Source organism: Rhinolophus sinicus, linkage group LG07 (assembly GCF_036562045.2).
Source record: "Rhinolophus sinicus isolate RSC01 linkage group LG07, ASM3656204v1, whole genome shotgun sequence".
Classification (NCBI taxonomy): domain Eukaryota; kingdom Metazoa; phylum Chordata; class Mammalia; order Chiroptera; family Rhinolophidae; genus Rhinolophus; species Rhinolophus sinicus.
The window spans coordinates 51,408,445-51,430,566 of record NC_133757.1 but is presented as its reverse complement, the minus strand read 5'-3'; the positions used below and the strand labels follow the sequence as shown (position 1 = coordinate 51,430,566).

At 36.4% G+C, this 22,122-nt stretch overlaps 1 protein-coding gene across 2 annotated transcripts in view; it reads right to left on the bottom strand.

Moving 5' to 3' along the window:
* Positions 1–15,621: 15,621 nt before the first annotated feature.
* ADK (adenosine kinase) overlaps positions 15,622–22,122 on the bottom strand; it is a 450,882-nt gene continuing 444,381 nt past the window's right edge. For both annotated transcript variants that reach the window (XM_019745975.2, XM_019745976.2), the window contains exon 11: positions 15,622–16,452. In XM_019745975.2, coding sequence (XP_019601534.1) covers positions 16,328–16,452 — 125 coding nt within the window. In that variant the 3' untranslated portion in view covers positions 15,622–16,327. The remainder of the gene's footprint in view (positions 16,453–22,122) is intronic.

The following is a 22,122-nucleotide window of genomic DNA, read 5'->3' as shown; positions in this document are numbered from 1 at the left end:
GGCAGCAGCCTCATACATCTCGTGTTTACCTCGTCTTTTGCATCATTTTCTCTTGTGGTTGACTTAATCCTGTGTTTTCTTCATCATGGCCCCTAAGTGGTCAGAATCCACTGCTGATGTTGCCAGTAAGAGGCCACATAGAGTGACTGACCTGGAAACAAAATTAAGAGTGATTAAGGACTACGAAGGTGGAAAATCAGTGATGGTTATTGCTCACCAGTCAGGCGTGTCCCATTCCACCATGACTGTGATCTTGAAGAACAAGAACAAAGTGACAGAAGCTGTTAAAGATGTGTTTCATTGATGGCAACGAGACTAACAAAAATTCGAGAAGGGTCTGTATCAGATAGGGAGAAACTCCTACTGACCTGGATTGAAGACCAGACACAGAAGCGTGTCCCTCTCAGCGCCATGACGATCCCGGCCAAAGCAAAAAGTTTGTGATGTTGAAAGAAAAGGCTGGACCTGACTACGATGTTGAATTTACTGCTAGCTCTGAGTGGTTTAAACGATTCAAGAGTTGCTATTCATTCATAATGTGAAGATGAGCGGTGGGTCTGCAAGTGGTGATGTGAAGGCAGCTGAAGAATTTTTGGAAACTCTAGATGAGCTGATTGTGGAGGAAGATTACTTGCCAGAGCAAATATTCAGTATGGATGAAACCTCCCTATTCTGGAAACGGATGCTTGAAAGGACTTTTCATCCATAATGAGGCCAGGTCCGTGCCAGGTTTCAAGGCTTTTAAGGGCAGAATAATAGTCTTGCTTGGGGGCAGTGTTTCAGTTTGCAAAACCCTCTGTGATCTGGCACAGTGAGAACCCAGGGCCGTCAAGCATGTCAGTAAGCACACACCGCCAGTGTCCTACAGGAGCCAGCTCCGCTCCCAAAATGCCCCCTGCAATTGCTGTGCCAGTGACATGGAGAAGTACTGGTTGGTTAATAAGACACCTTTCACAATTTATTTATTGTTGGTAATGTTCCTGTACGCCCTCCTTTTCTTGGTGATCTTTACCCCAATATCGAAGTGTTTCTCCCTCTAAATACCACCTCTTTGATCCAACAAATGGATCAAGGAGTTATAGCTGCTTTGAAGGCCCACGACCTGGCGAGGACCTCTGCCCAGGTTGTTGCTGCAACTGAGGAAGACACTGAGCAGACACTGATGCGATTCTGGAAGGATCACAACATCTATGACGCTTGGGGTGACGTCACCAGGAGGGTATGAGTGGCACTGGGACAAAGACACCCAAGAGGTTCGTCTGTGACGTCAAAAGATTTGCCAAGGGTGAGGAGGTTGCAAAAATCCACAAGGCTGTGGGTGGGATGGCGAACAGCTTAAACCGGGGCGTGGATGAAGGTGACATGGAGGAGTCCCAGAGGGGTTCCTGAGGAAATGACTAATGAGGGGTCAGAACTGGAACAGGAACGCACAGCTGAAGAAGAGGCCAGAGAAAAGGAAACTGCAGGGGAAGAAGATGCCCCAGGAAAATTCACAGTGAAGGGTTTGGCAGAAGCTTTTGCAGACCTCAGGAAGCTCCTGAAAAGGTTTGAAATACAGACCCAAATACTGAAATGTTTTCACTAATAGAGTGGAATGTTCATGGCGCATTATCTGTTTACAGGCAAATCTATGTTAAAAAAAAAAAGGAAACCAAGTAAGTCACCATGGACAGAGTGACACCTCCTTAGGAAGAGCCTCAGGTAGGTCCTTCAGGAGGTCTTCCAGAAGAAGGCATTGTGATCATACATGACAGCTCCATGTGTGTCATTGTCCCTGAAGACCTTCAGTGGGACAAGATGTGGAGGTGGACGTCAGTGGGATCACTGCTCCCGGCCCTGTGTCGGCTGAGGCTAGTGTGTGTGTCTGTGTCTTAGTTTTTCACATAAAAACTTAAAGGTAAAAAAATTGAAAAATAGGGAAAAGCTTATAGAATAAGGATATAAATTAAAAAAATACTTTTATACCGCTGTACCACGTGTTTGTGTTTTCAGCTAAGTGTTATTACAGGAGTCAAAAAGTTTTAAAAATTAAAAATTTTTTTAAAGTAAAAAAGTTACAGTAAGCTAAAGTAAATGTATTATTGAAGAAAGAAAAATATTTTAAAAAATAAATTTAGTGTAGCCTAAGTGGACAGTGTTTATAAAGTCTAGACTTTCCCATTCACTCACCACTCACTTACTGACTCACCCAGAGCAACTTCCTGTTCTGCCAGCTTCATTCACGGTAAGTGCCCTGTACAGGTATATCATTTTGGACTGTATTTTTACTGTACATTTTCCATGTTTAGATATACAGATATCCTCATGTTACAATTGCCCACAGTATTCAGTACAGTAACACACTGTACATGTTTGCAGCCTTGGAGCAATAGTCTACAATATAGCCTTGGTGTGTAGTGGGCTACGCTGTGCAGCCCGGGTGTGTAGTGGGCTGTAGCATCCAGCCTGGCTGTAGCATCTAGTTTGTGTAAGTGCACTCTCTGTCTGTGGTGTTTGCATAACAAAGAAATTGCCTAATGACGCATTTCTCAGAATGCATCCCTGTTGTTAAGTGACACAAGTCTGTGGTTGCTTTTTTTCTAGATCCCACTGGATTCCTACATAGACAATTGTGTTGTCTGCAAGTAGAGCCAATTTTACTTCTCCAATCTGGCTGCTTTCTCTCCTTTTGTTCGCCTGACAGCAGTGGCCAGAACCTCCCGTACAATGTTGACTAGGAATGGGAAGAGCAGACCTCCTCGTTTTGTTCCTGATCTTAGGCAGAAACTATTCAGTTTTCCCCCCTTAAGTATGATGCTAGTTGTAGGGTTTTGTAGATTCCCCTTTTTCATGTTGAGGAAGTTCCTTTCTATTCCAAATTTATTGTGAGTTTTTACCAGGAATGGATATTGGATTTTGTCAAATGCTTTCTCTGTGTCTATTAAGATGACTGTATGGTTCTCTTTTTTAGTTTGTTAATATACGTAGTGAATGACATTGATTGATCTTGAATGTTAAACCAACCCTGTATTCCTGGGATAAACCCGACTTGATCATGCTGTATTAACTTTTTAATATGCTGTTGGATTCAATTTGTTACTTTTTTTTTTGAAATTTTTAATCAATGTTCATGAAGGATGTTGGTTTATTATTTTCTAACATCTTTACCTGCTTTTGGCACTTCATAGAATTAGTTGAGAAGAATTCTGTTGTCTCCGATTTTTTTTTTTTGAAGAATATATGCAGAATGACATTCTTTCTTCTTTAAATGTTTGGTAGAACTCATGAGTGAAGCTATATAGACCTGAAGTTTTCTTTGTGGGAATGTTTTTTAATTACAAATTCAATTTCTTTCATATAATTTTTTTGTTTCAAAGCAATTTCTTATTGAGATAGAATTCACATATCATAAAATTTACCTTTGAAAGTGTACAATGCAGTGATTCTTTAATATATTCAGGTTGTGCCCCCACTACCACTAATTCTAGAATATTTTCATCCCCCAAGAAGAAACTCCCTAATCCATTAGCAGTCACCCCACCATTCCTCCCATTCTCCCATTCTCTGGCAATCACTAATCTATTATACTTTCTGTATGATTAAGGTTATTACCAACTTAATTTTAACAGGATGCAAAATCTTTGCTCTGTAATAGCTTTGTCCTCCCCTCTTTATGTCATTGTCGCCAATTATATCTTTATATATATGCCCATTAACCTATATTTATAATTATTGCTTTAGGCAGTTATCTTTTAAATCAGGATAAAAGAAGAGTTACAATAAAAATACATTATATATTTTTATATTTACCCATGTAATCTTTTATATTTTACTCATGTAGTTCCTCTTACCAGTGTTCTTTATTTCTGTGTGTGGATTCAAGTTACTGTCTAGTGTCTTTTTATTTCAGCCTGAAGGACACCATTAAGCGTGTCTTTCAGGACAGGTTAGCCAGCAATGAACACCCTCAACTTTTGTTGGTCTGGGAATATCTCAATTTCACATTCAGTTTTATTTTTTAATTAAAAATTTTTTTTTTTCAGTTACAGTTGACATTCAATATTACTTTATATTAGTTTCAGATGTTTCAGGTTAGACATTTATATAATGTATGCAGTGATCCCCCCAATTAGTCTGGTACACCCCTGCCACTATACATAGGTGTTGCCACATTACTGACCATATTTTCTATGCTGTACTTTACATCCTTGTGGCTATTTTGTAGCTACCAATTTGTATTTCTTAGTCCCTTCACCTTTTTTACCCAGCTTCCAAACACCCCTCCCCTCTGGCAACCATCAGTTTGTTTTCTGTGTCTATGAGTCTGTTTCTGTTTTGTTTGTTCGTTTATTTTGTTCTTCAGATTCCCCATATAAGTGAGATCATGTGGTATTTGTCTTTCTCAGTCTGACTTATTTCACTTTGCATAATACCCTCTAGGTCCATCCATGTTGCCACAAATGGTAAAATTTCATTATTTTTTATGGCCATATAATATTCCATTGTATATCTGTACAACAATTTCTTTACTAATTGTCTATTGATGGGCACTTGGGTTGCTTCCATAGCTTGGCTGTTGTAAATAGTGCTGCAATGAACATAGAGGTGCATATATCATTTCCAATTAGTGTTTTGGATTTCTTCGGATAAATACCCAGAAGTGGAATTGCTGGGTCATATGGTAGTTCTATTTTTAATTTTTTGAGGAAACTCCAAACCATTTTCCATAGTGGCTATGCCAATTTGCAATCCCATCAACAGTGTATGAGGGTTCTCTTTTCTCTACATCCTCGCCAACACTTGTTATTTGTTGACTTATTGATGATGGCCATTCTGACAGGAGTGAGGTGATATCTCATTGTGGTTTTTATTTGCATTTCTCTGATGATTAGTAACGTTGAGCTTCTTTTCATATGTCTATTGGCCATGTGTATATTCTCTTTGGAGAAATATCTATTCAGGTCCTCTGCCCATTTTTTAATTGGATTGTTTGTTTTTCTGGTGTTGAGTGTTGCCTTCTGTTTTGAAGGATATTTTTGCTGGATTATTCGTTAATAGTTTCTTTTTCTTCTTCTTTCTGTCAGCACTTTGAATATGTCATCCCACAGCTTTTTAATTTTTAACAGACTTTATTTTTCAGAGAAGTTTTAGGTATACAGCAAAATAGAATGGAAAGTGCCATATATCCCCTGCCTCCCCTCCATGCACAGCCTCTGCTGCTATGGACATTTCTCCACATCAGGGTGGTACATTTGTTACAATTGATGAATCTATATTGACACAGCATCACTCAGAGTCTGTAGTTAACATGATGATTCACTCTTGGTGTTGTACATTCTATGGGTTTGGACAAATATATAATGACATGAATCCATTATTACAGTATTATACAGAATAGTTTCTCTGCTCCCCAAATCCTCTGTACCCTGTCTATTCCTCCCTCCCCAAACTCCCCACACCCTCTGGTAACCACTTGAACTTTTTACTATCTTCATAATTTTTCCTTTTCCAGAATGTTATATAGCTGGAATCATATATTATGTTGCCTTTTCAGATTGGATTCTTTCAGCTACTAATATGCGTTTTACATTCCTCCAGGTCTTTTCATGGCTTGATAGCTTGTTTCTTTTTAGTGCTGAATACTACTGCATTGTCTGGATGTATCACAGTTTATTTACCCATTTACCTACTGAAGGACATCTTGGTTACTTCCAAGTTTTGGCAATTATGAATAAAGCTGCTATAAACATCCATGTATAGGTTCTTTTGTATGGATATAGGTTTTCAACTCCTTTGGGTAACTAGAAGGACTGTGATTGTTGGATCATACAATAATAGTATGTTTAGTTTTCTAAGAAATTGCCAAACTGTCTTCTAAAGTATCTGTACCATTTTGCATTCCCACCAGTAATGAATGAGAGTTGCTGTTGCTCCACATCCTCACCAGCATTTCATATTGTAAATGTTCTGGATTTTTGGCCACTGTAATAGGGGTGAAGCTATTGTTTTAATTTGCAATTTCCTAATGACATATAAATTGAACATCTCTCCATGTAATTATTTTTTCAATTGTATAACTTCTTTGGTGAGGTGTCTGATCAGGTCTTTGGCCCATTTAAAAAAATCAAATTGTCTTCTTATTGTTGACTTTTGAGAGTTCTTTGTATAAAATGTCCTTTTCAGATTAAAAAAAAAATTTTTTTTCCCATTCTGTGGCTTGTTTTCTTATTCTTTTGACTCACTGACTGACTTTCTCAATTTTCTTTCTTTTTAAAAAATATTTTAATTAAAATATAGCTAACATACAATATTATATTAATTTCAGGTGTACACCATAGTTATTCAACATTTATACACCTAAAGTGGCTTCCTTGATTTCTGATCAGAAATTAGTTGTTAATCTTATTGAGGAGTCCTTGTATGTAATGAGTCACTTCTCTTTTGCTGCTTTCAGGATTCTTTGTCTTTTGAAAGTTTGATTTAACATGTTTCAATGTCAATCTCTGAGTTTATCTTACTTGTGAGTTGTTGATATCCTTGGATCTGTAGATTAATGTTTGTCATCAAATTTGGTGAGTTTTCAGCCACTATTTCTTTCCATATTCTTTCTGCTTCTTTCTCTTCTCTCCTTCTGGGATTTCTATTATGTGTATGATGGGTTGCTTGGTGGTATCCCATGGGCCTTTCATGCTCTGTTCATTTGTCTTTGTTTTTATTTTTTCTATTCTTCAGATTAGATATTCTCAACTGACTGACTTTCAAGGTCTCAGATTCTTCAGTCCATTCAAATCTGCTGTTGAGACTCATTAGTGATTTTTTTCACTTCAGTTATTGTAATTTTTTGCTCTGTGGTTTTTTGTTGTTGTTGATGTTGTTGTTTTAAGGAGGGTGCAGTTTACAGTGGCCCATGCAGGGATCAAACCACCAACCTTTGTGTTATTACCACCATGCTCTAACCAACTGAGCTAAAAGGCCACTCCAGTTATTGTAATTTTAAACTCCAGTGTATCTATTTGGCTCCTTTTTACATTTCCGCTCTCCTTATTGATATTTTCTATTTGGTGAGACATAATGCTTTGCCTTAGTTCTTTAGCCAGGTCTTCTTTTAGCTGTTTGAACATACTTAAATGGTTGATTTAAAGTCTTTGTCTAGTAAGTCCAATGTCTCGGCTTTCTCATGGACAGTTTTTATATGATTGTCTTTTCCCTCCATGTATAGACCTTGCATTTCTTGGAGTTTGGGATGAGATTAGGTCAAGTTAAATGTCACAAACATCACTGTTCTTATCAAGATGCAGCTGTTTCTCTTCGAAAAAAAATGCTTTCGCCATTGCTTCAAGCTTTTGATTACTGTCCAGAGTTCTGAAAAAGTTGTCATTTTTTAGTTGCTTCTTTAGAAGGGGTGTACTTTTGGTGTTCCTTACTCTGTTATTTTCACTGATGTCTCTCCTATACGTCTTTAAAATCTGGTTAATTTTATATTTACAACACTACTCTTTAAATTAGCAACATTTCAAGTGCTTGGTAGCCACATGGGGCTAATAGCTACCATATTGGCAGTGCAGGTCTATCAGAAAATTTCTAAGCAAAGTTATTTAAAGGAATATAAATGAAAATTAGGCCTCTAATTTAATCACTTTCTTGTACCTGAGTCAATTTTGGTTTCCATGGCAAGGAAAGTACCCTACAAACTGTAGGTGCAATGAAAGATACCACCTCCTAAGCACTTTACTTCATGCCAGGTAATATTTTAAGATTTATGTGTATTAACACTTTTATTCTTTAGAACAACCTAATGGGGTAAGTAGTTTTGTGCTTAAAGACACAGAAAGCAAAACATCAAGAGTTTAAGCAACTTACCCAATGTCTCATAGTTGAAAAGTGACAGTCAGGATCCAAACCTGAATGGGCTTTAAAACCCAGGCTGTTAACCACCATTCTATGCTACTTAGCAGACCTTACAAGAGAAATTCAGAGAAAAATTAATTTGGCCAAGGGAGAACAAGATGGGGAGGAAACAGCACTATACAGAATATTTCAAGCATTGAAAGTCCAAAACACAGCTGGAAGAAAATAAACTCCCATTTTTATTGAGTGCTATATATTTGTATCTAGCACATTACTTGAAACTTAGTAAACAGTCAGCGAATATTTGTTGAATAAGTGAATGACCGATGCAGATTTATATATTGTGCTAGGTCTTTACAAATATCTTGCACCATTTTAAAGAGGAGAAACTGAAGCTCGGAGTGGTGGAACCTTTTTCTCCTTACCAGCTATGGTAGTTAGTGCAGGAATTAAACTAGAGCCCAGTTTTCAAATTCTAGGTCCCCTTACACTATAGCTTTGTCTGAGTTGAACAAGGATCAAAGTCACGAAGGATAAAAGCTTCCACCATACCACATGATCACATTTCATTTATGTGAATGTTGGTTATGTGATTGGGGAGGGGAAAGAAGGTGGCCCAGCTGTGGCAACCTGGGTACCCTTTTCTCTTGCTCACTTAGGGGACAGACTTCTAAGAATGGAGAAGGAAGAGTCCCAGTGCGGACAATGTGAGCAGAAGTATAACCAGATAATACAAACAATTATAGCTGTTCTGGCAGTTAAAATCCGTGGTGACCGGTCATCCCTGTCTCTAACTCACTGCAGAGATCTGGAGAAATGTGAAAGGCCTTCACTGAACAAACATTTATTTAGCATTTTACTAGGTGGCAGTTAACAGTCCTGTCTTAGAAGAAGACATATACACCAGTAAATAATTATATGATACATTATGATTCTATAAACTACAATAAGGAAATATGCAATGTACTTTGAAAGAAAAAAAGATGGAGCAGAAACTAGTTGCCTGGGAGGTTTAGAGAAAACTTTTTGAGGAAACTAACTTTTGAACTGAATCTTTAAGCCAGAGTTATTGTAGAAGGAAAACAATAGTCTAGATAGAGGCATGAGCTTAGCTGTAAGGAGGGATGGCAGTAGGAAGGGGAGTACGCTCAAGAATTTCAACAGACCAGGGCATGTGATTGTGTTTCTACTTCAGCAAGGCATCCCCATGGGGAGGGGTGCTGACTAATGAAGGAGAAACAGAATTGGGGAAATTAGTTAGACATGATGAAAGTCTAAATTACACCTGAGGGGATAGAGAGGCAAGGATGAGATTTAACAGAGGAGAAGCGACAGAACTTGGTGATCAATTAGATATATAGGTGAGGAGAGAAAGTCAGGAAGAATTATTTATACTAATAGGAGAAATAAAAAATTATTTCTACTAATTATTTCTACTTTAAGGAGATAGAAAAAGTAGGACGAATAGACTGGACCTGGGTGTTCAAGAGACGGTGACGTGAGTTCTGACAATTAATGTGTCTGCAGAATATCCCAAGGTACTGATTTGTAGGTTTCAAGCCTAAAATTCAGGAGGGCGACAGGATTAGAAACAGATTTGAGAGTAAACAGGTGGTAGATGAATTCGTGGGCGGCAAATTGGTCATCTAGGAGGAGCTTACAGAGTGCAAAAGGCTTGTGGGACTGGTGCCTCAACACTGAAGAGGACAGAAGGGGCGTTCCTAAAGCAGAGAGGCTGGAAAGGAGGAAAAGTAACGAGGAAAAAGTGGTTGCATAAAAGTCGAGGGAATAAGAAGTTTCAAGAAAGTATGGTCCTCCAAGTCAGATGCTGAGAAAAGACAAGGTGGGTAAGAAATGAAAACTGGCCATTGGATCTGACAATTAGGAATTTGCTGGTGATCAGTGGGACGCTTCAGAGGAGGCAGAAGCAGACTGCAGTGAGTTCAGGGGTCTGGGTTGGGAGAGGTGTGGTTGGTATTTGCAAGGGTGGTTTATGAATATTCCAAATGCAGGCAGATTAGCAGATGAGGAGAGGGGGCGGTGTACTCAGAACAGGAGCTCAGAGATTGCGGTCGTCCCAAGAAACCTTGTAGCAGCACAAGATTGGCTCATTTTTTATGGAATTCATGCACAAAATGACATTTTGAAGTAAATAATGTATGTGATTTTTATGTTATTTGCTGTTTTATTTCTTCATGAGATGCTATTATGTTTAATAGGTTTTCCTAATTAAGTACTTTATATTTTTCCCAACATTTGGAAAAATTTCAACCATATGGAAACGTTGAAAAGTATTATAAAGCAGTATATAGCAAACATCCATCTATTTATTTACTGCCTTGATTGTACAATTAACATTTTGCTATATTGACCTTATCAGCTATCTACTCACCTTTGCATTCATCTTGTTTTTTGATGCGCGTGGCTGTAAGTTGAAGACATCCATACACTTTGTCTCTTTCAGTATGCATATCATTAGCTAGAGTTCAACATTTGCTTAGGGTTCTTTGTGTGTGTGTAGAGTATTCCCTGAATTCTGACATATTCGTACATCTGTGTAACCTCTATTATGACATGCAACATCACTGTCAGCTTAGAAAGTTCCAGTTAATTGCCACCTCTCCCCTCTCCCACAAAGCCAACCCTTGTTCTGATTTTTTTTCACTATACACTATAGGTTGGTTTTGCCTGTTGTAGAACTTCACACATATGGAATCTTACAGTCTGCACTCTTTCATATCTGGCTTCTTTCACTCAGTAAAATATTTTTGAGATTGATTCATGTTATTTCATCAATTGTAGCTAATTTCTTTTTTGCTGAGTATTATTCCATTGTTTGAGTATACCACGGTTTTTTATCTTTATTCCTGCTGTTGGACAACTACCCTATTTCCAGTTTTTGGCAACAATGAATAGCACTGCTATAAATAGTCTAATACAAGTCTTTTTGTGGACATATGCTTTCATTTCTCTTGGGTAAATACTAGGAGTGGAATGGCTGGATCAAAGAATAGATGTGTTTAATTTTATAAGAAACTTCCAGGCTTTTTTCCAAAGTTGCTGTACCATTTTACATTTCTACTAGCAATGTTACTTCACATCCTCTCCAACATTTGGTGTTGTCATTTAAATTTTAGTCATTCTAGTACAATATCTCACTGAGGTTTTAATGTTCATTTCTCTCATGACTAATGATGTCAAATACTTTATCGTGTGCTTATTTGGCCACTCATATATTTTCTTTAGTAAGGTCATCTGTTTGAGTTGTAGGAGTTTTTAATACAGTAAGTCCTCACTTAACGTCGTTGATAGGTTCTTGGAAACTGCTGTTAACCAGTTTTACCATAGGTTAATTGATATACAGAAATATGCCCCAGGAACTTAACTGTTATTTATATCAATTAGCCTATGGTAAAATTAAATAACGTGGCAATTTTCAAGAATTTATCAATGACGTTGAGAATTTACTGTACATTCTGGAAATAAGTTCTTTGTCAGATATATGTGTTGTGAATATTTTATTCTGGACTGTGGCTTGTTTATTCGTATTTTTAACGATGTCTTGATGAACAGAAAGCTTAACATTTTTTGGAGTTCGATTCATCAGTATTTTTTTCTTTTGTGGTTAGTGCTATCAAAGTTCCCTCCAAGAAACTTTTGCCTGCCCCCAAGCTGTGAAAACACTCTTCTATGTTTTCTTCTAGAAACTTAATAGTTTTAGCTTTTTATGTTATGGCCATGATCCAGCTCTAATTTTTATGTATTATATGAGGCAAAGGTTCTATTTTCCCCCACTAGATATCAAGTTGTTACAGCACTGTCTATGAAAACCCTTTCCTTTCCCCATTAGGTTCCTTGGGTGCCTTAGTGAAATACCGAACTTTTTCATATTTAAATTTATTTATAAATTTATTTATAAACTGTTTTTACTCACACATTCTCTTAGCACTCCCTCCCTGGGGGTGGATCTATTTTCCTCATTTTACAGGTGAGAAAACCAAAGCTTAGGGCAGTTCAAGAACTTGTACAAAGGGACACAAAGCCAAGGCCTTGAACATGGAATTACTACTAAATCATAGAACTTGTTTACATTTTAAACCTATTTCATCCCATGGAAATATTATTAAATGAACACTTTTTCTGAGGGTGATGGAGTAACAAATGTAAAGTACTTGTGTTTCTATTTCAACACTGGTAGTATTTTTAGACTGCCAACCAAACACATGCTTATTCAGTAGGCTTGTGTATGTCAAAACAATCTTTATGTTATACTTCTCTGTTTTGAAAGAGTAAACAATTACAATACTTGCTTCCCAAAATTGGGTAATAATACCATGTTTCCCCAAAAATAAAAAATAGCTGGACAACCAGCTCTAATGCATCTTTTGGAGCAAAAATTAATCTAAGACCCTGTATTATATTATATATTATATTATACCCCGTCTTATTTTACTTATAGTAAAATAAGACTGGGTCTTAGATTAATTTTTGCTCCAAAAGACACATTAGAGCTGATGGTCCGGCTAGGTCTTATTTTCGGGGAAACACAGTAATAGCTTTTAGCTAAGGTTGCTTGGACTAGACTTTATTTAACATAAAGAATGTACTGCCTTTACCCTGATCTAAAAAGAGTCTTACTCTTTTCTGATTCTTTTGGAGAAATAAAGCAGTACTTAAAGGTACATATCATGAGGATAGATGTAAAAACTAGAAGAGACCACAATAGCCACTCTTGCTTTTTTCTTTCTCTCCTGCTCTGCTATATTAATATTTGGGCACCCAGCCTGTCTCCAAATGTTTTGGATCACCTTCTTTCTCACCTCACAGAAGCAGTTTTCTGCCAACCTTGATCACTTGCTGAGACTAAAGTGACCTCAATGTCCTAACTCTCCAGATCACCTAGGCTTGCCCCTGAGGTATCTCTCCTGCACCTAACTCATTCGCTCAACTGTGACACAGAAATGAATGGTCTCAGTCCTTCAGGTTCACTCCTCAAGTAAGAACCACCCTTTCCCCCATATAGGGAAGCAACCTTGCTGAAACCACTGGTCCATAATATTACTTCAGGAATGTCACAACTAAAGTATCTACATCTCGTGAGTTATACAGAATAAGAGGGCCACACAGCTATTTGATGCTTACCTTGGGCCAGAACCCATTGCAACTTCATTATTCTTTCCCCGTACTCTATATCCTCCCTCAAATATCTGTTAAACCAAGAAGACATAAAATGGGACTAGGTTAACTATTCCTCATTACAAGATGGTAAAACTTAGGCCACAGAGAGGAATGCCTAACAATGAGTCCGAGGCAGTTTTCCTGAGACCCAGTCTGGTAGGCTAGCCATTATTTTTCCTTTGTCTTTTACCAAAACAGAGAACTAAAAAGTATGCCATAAGCTCAAGGAAGAAATACAAACATCCCAATGACTTATTTCTCATTACAAGAAAGTTATAAATCTGTGTGCATGTAAGTACTACCAAATAGCATAATTTGGGACCTCCTATAAATAGTGACTATCAGAAAAGCTTAGCTTGTGAGTGGTATTAGATCAATAGTCTTTGGGTAAGAGATTTTCTCAGCCAAAAAAAAAAAAAAAAAAAAAGTAGGAAAAGGTTCATCAGTGTCCCTCCTACTTATCTAAGACGAAGGCATTCTGTGGTAGTTTTAATGTGATAAAGATACCCTAGCACTCAAACTAATGAGAGACAAAGTTGGAGGACTCACACTTCCTGATTTTTAAAGTTACTCAAAGCTCCAGTAATCATGACAGTCTGGATTGACATAGGATAGACATATAGACCAATGGAATAGAACTGAGAGTCCAGAAATAAAACCTTACATTTATGGTCAAATGATTTTTGAGAAGGCTGCCAAAACAATTCAGTAATGGAGAAAATAATCCTTTCAATAAACTTCTGGGACAAGTGAATATTCACATGCCAAGAGAAGTTCGACCCCCTTCCTCATATGTATACAAAAGGACACTCAAAATGGATCAAAGACTTAAATGTAAGAGCAAAAACTATAAAACTCTTAGAAGAGAATATAGGTATAATTCTTCATGACCTTGGATAAGGTAATGATTTCTTACATACGAAACCAAAAGCAAAAGTGACAAAAGAAAAAAATAGATAAATTGGACTTCATACAAATTAAAAACATCTATGTTTCAAAGGACATGATCAAGAAAGTAAAACCAGGACCCACAGAATGGAAGTAAATGACATAGCTGATAAGAGACATATCTAGAATATATAAAGAATGCTTACAACTCAATAATAAAAGGACAGATCACTCAGTTAAAAAATGGGCCAAGGATCTGAATAGACATTTCTCCTCCCACCCCGCCAATATATATATATAAATGACCAAAAAGCACATGAAAAATGCTCAAATTATTAGAGAAGTGCAACTCCAAACCACAATGACATATCACTTCATACCCACCACAACAGCTATAATCAGATAGTAACAGCAAGCACTGGCAAAGATGTGAAGAAACTGGTACCCTCAAACCTTGCTGGTGAGAATGGAAAAAAGTTTGCAGATTTTCAAAACATTACAATTAAGGTTACCATGTGACCCAGAAATTCCATTCCTAGCTATACATCCGCCCAAATTGAAAACACCTATCCACACAAAAACACCTGTACATGAGTGTTCATAGCAGTATTATTCATAATAGCCTGAAAGTGTTAACCCAAATTGCCATAAACTGAAGAATGGATAAACAAGATATGGTATATCTATACAACGGAATATTATTTGGCAAATAAAAGAAATGAAGTACCGATAAATGCTACAAAATGGATGAACGTGGAAAACATGCTAAGTGAAAGAAGCCAGACAGAAGAATACACATTATATGACTCCGTTATTATGAAAGTCCAGAATAGGCAAATTTATAGCAACCGAAAATAGATTAGTTGCCAGGGCATGGGAGTGGGGTGAATTGGGATGTATAGGGTTTCTTCTTTTTGGAGTGATGAAAATGTTCTTGATTTAGGTAATAGTGGTGGTTGCACAATTTTGTCAACATACTAAAACCACTGATTTGTATATTTTTTCCATTTGTATAATGGAAAATTTTATGGTATATGAATTATATCTCTATAATATTAAAATGAAGACAAGCAGCATAGGAGACCTTAAAGTTTACCTACACATAAAACAAAAACTTGAAAACGCTTTTCTGTGATTTGAATTCAGTTTTATAAATACTATCTTTTTCTTCTTCAACAACAATCGTCATTATGATAAAAATAGCAGGTATTTATTAAGTATTCATTAGGCAGGCATTGTACTAAGCATTTTATACTTGGTATTCTCTTTCAAATCATCTCAATGACCTTGGACATAGGAGTTATTATCCCATTTTATAGAAAGGAAATTGTAGCTCAAAGAGGCTGAGTAATTTGCCCAAGGTCTTATAAAGATAATTACCGTGTTTCCCCGAAAATAAGACCTAGCCGGACAATCAGCTCTAACGCGTTTTTTGGAGCAAAAATTAATATAAGACCCAGTCTTATTTTGCGTTAGAGCTGATTATCCGGCTAGGTCTTATTTTCAGGGAAACACGGTAAGTCTGACTCTAGAGGTTCTATTATACCATTTTGTCTTCATTAAAATAGTGACTTATTGGTTTCCAATATTGTTATATTTCAGTGTATTATGTTGTTGTTCTTTCTATCTCCATTAACAGATTAGACATCATTTCAGAGCCCAGTACTAAATAATCATCTTTTTTCCTTAGTTTGTAGAGCGCAGGGCAAAGACAGAAAAAAATAAAAATTCCCATATGACAAGTTTTTATTTGTATCAAATTACAGAGTACCATAAGTAAATATAAGATTATGATTTGAACATTGCAATATAACATAATTTGGCAAATTATTTAATTATCCAAAGTTCATTATATATTTGAGTATGCACTGAAGAGATTATTTGGCATAACTTGGCAAGATAAATATTTCTGTACCTTGTTTGACTGTTTATCATGTATATATTCGTACATATATGTATGAATGTGTATAGGTAAACACACATATATACATACATACACACATTTCTAAATTTAAACATACTTGTATAAAAAGCTAAAGATTGATGTGCTAGGATTAATTCCTTTAAAAAAACCATTATATTAAATTGCACCTGCATTAAAAGCAGAAATGTAAAAAAAAAAACCTGATCAATTTGCTAATTACACATGAATTTACAAAGTAATTGAAAATGAAATAAACGTTTCTATTGAAATGTTATATTCCTGCTTAATTGACATTTAAGTGGCACTATCTATGGAACTATGGAAATCATTTTTTAGTTTGTTGAGAGAATAAAGATTCTACTGAGCATTAGTATACCCTCTAAATTAAGAATGAACATCATTATAGTAGGAAAAGATGGCAGACAATTTTCTCCTTTATTAATATGGGAATTCTCAGGAAGCAATCAGGGCAGTGTCTGAACTCCTGGCCTTGGATTTCCTGCTTTTCCATTAGTGGAAGTCTGGCTTCTCAGGAAAGGTGCAGCCGGTCCGCTTAATTATGACGCTTGCTGCGTAGTGGCCAGCACGAATGCATTCAGTCAGGGGCTTGTCAGAGACCAGCTGAGACAGAAAACCTGAAACACGGACAAAAGGGAAGAACATGAGTATTGTGTAACAGCATCAGAACCATCGTAGTGGGTCAGGCCAAAAAATGGTCTATACACCTATCCCTTTCTTCAGTCCGATTAGTGTTAAACCTCAAGGGTGAGAGAGGTCTTCCCACAAACGTAATGAGCTTCCCCTAATATTTTTCTTACAGAGCTCAAGTTGGGATATGGCAACTCACTATCAAGTCAATCCAGTCTTTCTAAGCCTAAACAAGCACGCTTTCCTTTAGCTTTGAGATGAAAAGATGATCAGTAAGAAATACTGGCCAAATAATATTTTCTTGTCTTTACAGCTGAGACGTTATTAGACATCCCTCTCCCCGTCTCTCTGGATTCATTCTGTATTATTGTGATTGCTAGCATATTGTTTTGGTCAAAATTCTATCATCTGGATGTCTGTTCAAGGACAAAGTTGAGAGTTGAAAAGTTATGAGGCCCTTATACCTCCCCTTAACTCCCAGAAGAAACAATGGAATCATTTCTGTAGTTAAGCACCGTGGACCAGCTTGACATTAAAATAAATATAGTAAGGTAGAAAACAGTACTGAGGACTTCTGCTTTTGAACAAGAAGAAATAGAAGGAACCAGGTTTGTCTTTCTCCAGAAACAACTAAAATAAAGACAAAAGTATATAAACAAAGTTTGCAAATATCATACATTAGCCACAAAAGATCCATGAAAGACGGGAAACAAATGAGGTAGATGGCAGCTTACTACCTAGAGTTACCAGGCCGCAACACAAAGAAGAACAAGCCAGGCAGAGCCTGACGGTCTCACTGAGCGGAGAAGATGGAACTGGGAGTCCATTTGGGACAAATTTAAACATCTAGGTAGACTGGTCAGAGAAAAAGGAAAGAAGACATAAATTACCAATATTGGAAATAAGAGCGGCGATATCACTTTGAATCTACACACCAAAAGGATAATAATAAAATATTACTAACAACTTTATACTAACAGATTTGACAAGTTAGATGAGTTGGACACATTTCTGGAAAGACACAAACTATCAAAGCTCACTCAGGAAGAAATAGATAACCTGAATAGCCTTGTGTCTATTAAATACTGGGGTGACAAAAAAATGTATACATGTTTTGTTATCGGTATATATTGAGTATTAAAATTTTAATAAAGTTTTTTTCTTTCTTAAAATGTGTACACATTTTTTGGCACCCTCTGTATTGATTTTGTTGTTAAGAAGTTTCCCATAAAGAAAATTCCAGGTCCAGATGGTGTCACTGGTGAATTCTACCAAACATTTAAGGAAAAAAAATAATATCAATGCTATGCAAACACATTAGAGAACTGAAAAGGCGGGCAAACTTCCCAACTCATTCTTGAAAGCCAGCGTTACTCTGATAACAAAAATCAGAAAAGACGCAAATATTCTGAAGAATATTTCAGCAAATCAAACCCAACAGTATATTTAAAAAGATAATAAAGCCTGATCAGGTAGGGTTTATCCTAGGAATCCAAGTTTGGTTTAACATTCAAAAATCAATGTAATTTACCATTTTCATGAAGAACACCATAAGATCATCTTAATAGATGCCCCCAAAAAAGCATTTGACAAAATCTAATATCTACTCCTAATAGAAACTTTTAGCAAACTAGGAATAGCACAAAACTTCCTCAACCTGATAAAGGGCACTTAAGTAAAACTTCCAGTTACTATCACTCTTAATGGCGAATGATGGAATGTTTTCCCTTTAGGATTAAGAACAAGGCAAGAATGTTTGCTCTTCAACACAGTACTCGAGACTCAAGCCAGCGCAAAACGGCAAACAAAATAAATAACAGGCATCAAGATGGAAAAAGAAGTAAAACTGTCTTTATTTGCAGATGGCAAGATTGTCTATGGTTCTGAACAATGGGCAGTGTTGCCCTTTAGAGGACATTTGGCGATGTCTGGAGACATTTTTGGTTGTTACAGCTGGGGCAGGGGATGCTGCTAAATATCCTATAATGTCAATAATGCCAAGATTAGAGAAAACCTGTTCTACGTAGAAAATCTTATGGATCTAGAAAAAAGTTACTAGAACAAAGTGCATTTGATAAAGTTGTAGGATACAAGATCATTATACAAAAACCCAATAGAATTTCCATATTAGTGATGTGTGTGTGTGTGTGTGTGTGTGTGTGTATTAGCTAGCATATGCATATACTAGCAATGAACAATTAGAAATTGATATCAAAAAATACTATTTACCATACCATCAAATATGTGAAATGCCTAGGGAAAAATCTGACAAAAGTTATGTAAGATTTGCACACTGAACCTGACAAAAACAATGCTGAGAGAAATAAAAGAAACCTAAAGAAATAGAGAGATATAAAGTGTTCACAGATCAGAAGGTTCAGTATTGTTACTAGCTCGGCAGAAATTTTTCTATTAATTCAAAAATACCAATCAAAATTCCAGGAGGCTTTTCTTATAGAAACTAAGCTGATTCTAAAATTTATGCAGAAATGTAAAGGACTTAGATTAGTCGAAACACAACTTTGAAACAGAAGACTACTTGATTTAAAAACTTGTTATAGAACTAAAATAATCCAGACACTATGGCATCAGCACAAAGATAGACAAATAGATCAGTGCAATGGAACAAGGAGGCCAGAGATAAATCTACTTCTGTATGGTCAATTGATTTTTGACAAAGGTATCAAAGCCATTCAATGGAGAAAGGATAATCTTTTAAGCAAATGGTTTTAGAACAGCTGGATGGCCATGTGTGAAGAAAAAAAAACTTCAACCCTTACATCATCTACAAAAATTAACTTAAAATGGATCATAGATCTAAATGTAAGAGCTACAGCTATAAAACTCTGAGAAAAAAAACATAGGAAAAAAATCTTTGTGCTTTTGAATTTGCCAAAGATCTCATAAGACATAAAAAGTACAAACTCTTATAAAAGAGAAAAAAATAATTTGAACTTTGCCAAATTAAACACTTTTACACCTCAATAACAAGAAATAACCCAATAAAAAATGGGCAAAATTGTTAAACAAACACTTTAGCAAAGAAGATAAATAGATGCCAAATAAGCACATGAAAAGATGTTCAACACCATATTCATTAGAGAAATGCAAATTAAAACCATAATTAGATTCCACTACCCACCCACTAGAATGGCTAAAATTAAAGACTGTCCATACCAAGTGTTGGCAAGCATGTGGATCCACTGGAATGCTCATATACTGGTTAGTGGAATACAAAATGATAAGAACACTTTGGAAAACCATTTGTCAGTGTCTTAAAGAGTTAAAGACACACCTACCGTAGGACCCAGTTATTCTATTTCTAAATATTTTACCCAAGGTAAATGAAAGCATATATCCACACAAAAAATCGTAAATGCAAGTTCACAGCACCTTTTTTGTAATAACCCCAAACTGGAAACAATCCAGACAGGGATGGGAAGGGGCAGGAAGACAGGATTACAGAAGAACGTGAGAGGGATGACCACGTCCACAGTGATGGCTTCGTGGTGTATATATGTCAACATTTGTAAAACTGTACACTTTAAATATGTGCTATTTTTTGCATGTCAATTATACTGCAATAAAACTATATAAAAAAAGAAAAAAGTGTTGTAGTTACATTCTACCAAATAAGATACATCTTATTAGGTAGAATCTGGGGCTACTTCCTCTCTAGGGGAAAGCGGAGCTGCTGCAGCAGTACTTAAATACTCAGAAGAACGGATGATAATGAGAAGCTGTCCTGTAGCCAGACTTCTAGGCCTTCCCCCCTAGGTCCTGGGCAGTCTGGGGGGGAGGGTGAAGGTTAATTGAGAAGCTGTGGTATAATGACCTGGAGAGAACAGTATAAGAGATTTATGTTCTTTTTCTTCTACCATTCTGACCACACAGCCTTTCCCTCGTCAGATCTGGGGAGTGCTCTGTATTTGATAAAATAAATAAGTATTCCCAAACAAAGAATAAAATTAATTTGGTAAATGGAGTGATGTATTTTGAAGACATTTGCCTAGAATGTGAAATCACTCCCTCAAGAGGTTTAGTAAGAGTATTTTATCATTGTGTTTTCAGGTAACAGTCAAAGGTCAATATTAACTTTCAGCCAAACTGTGAGACTAAAATGCTTAGCCCACACAGTGAATGGAGCAGATGCCAAATTCTGAGTCAGATCAGCTTACAATGGAAACACGTCTATTAGAGAAGCCTTATAAGCAACATCTGTTTTCCTCATTTCTCCTGGTATGATCTTTGTGAGAAAAAGAAAAGTTCACGTTTATGAAATATTTCTGTGAAGCTAAGTATCAGCATTCTCTTTCTTAGAGAAGAGCTAGCTGGTGATTGAAGTGAAGTACTCTGAAGAGACATTTGCTTTGACAAGTGGAAAACCTGGATGCAGAAAAAAGCTAAGACCTTTGCCCTAGGTGAGTATCAGTTTTTCAATAATCTATTTTTAAAAACCAACTGAGATGAACTACAGATGTTATAGAATCAGTTTTAAGTGGCATCTTCATAAAGTAGCTGATGTGAATCTTAAAAGTTGTGTAAAATGATTTAAATAAACAAAGGGAGCTTGTATTTAAAGAATCATAGGGAACCTTTTATAATAAATAAACGTCCCCGAGACAATTTTTTATTGTGTAAATATGCAAATCTAAAATCGACCATTTAAACCATTTTAAGTGTGCAATTCATGGCAGTAAGTGTATTTTGCAATGTTGTGTAAAGACCACCTTTATCAATTTCCAGAACTTTTTCATCACTCCAACAGAAACTCTATACTCATTAAATAAGGACTCTCCATTCCCTTCTACTCCTGGCCTTTGGTAACAGCTATTCTGCTTTCTGTCTCTGTGAATTTGCCTATTCTAGGTACGTCATGTGAGTAGGATCATACAATATTTGTCCTTTTGCGTCTGCCTTATTTCACTTAGTGTAATGTTTCCCAATATAATTTTTAAGTTTACATTTTAAAATTATTAGCTAAAGTGTATTTAAAAAAACTTTATTTGGAAATAACTTCAAATTCAGAAAAAAGTTGCAAGAATACAAATAATGCAAAAAAAAAAAATCCATATATCTTTTACCTGGATGCACTTACTATTAACATTTTGCTCCTTTTGTGCACATATACTCTCTACACAATTTTGTTCTCCTTGACCCATTGAGAGCAAGTTGCATTTATCATGTCTCTTTACGTTTACTTACATCAGGGAGTCTTTCCTGCCAATAAGGCTATTCTCTTACCCAGTCATCAACTTCAGTAACAGTGTTATAATACTGTTACCTATCTACTGTCCATATTCCAGTTTGTCAATGACCCAATAATGTCCTTTACAGCATTTCTTCCTTCCAAGATAAAATCCAGTTTAGGATTTGTCATTTTTCGTCTTCTTTCGTCTTGAATATCTCCTCCATCTTTCTTTGACTTATGTGACAGGGACATGTTTGAAGAATACAGTCATCCCCTGCTCCCTTTCTTTGCTATTTCCTCATGGTTAAATTCAGATTATGCATTCCATTATCAGTAAGGAGATACAGATTCCAGAATACTGGAAAAATTACATTGTGTCCTTGTCAGGGTATCACATTTAGAGGCATGTTAGGCCCAGCCCGCGTTCATTGGTGGTGGTAAGTTTGATCACCTGATGAAGGTGTCG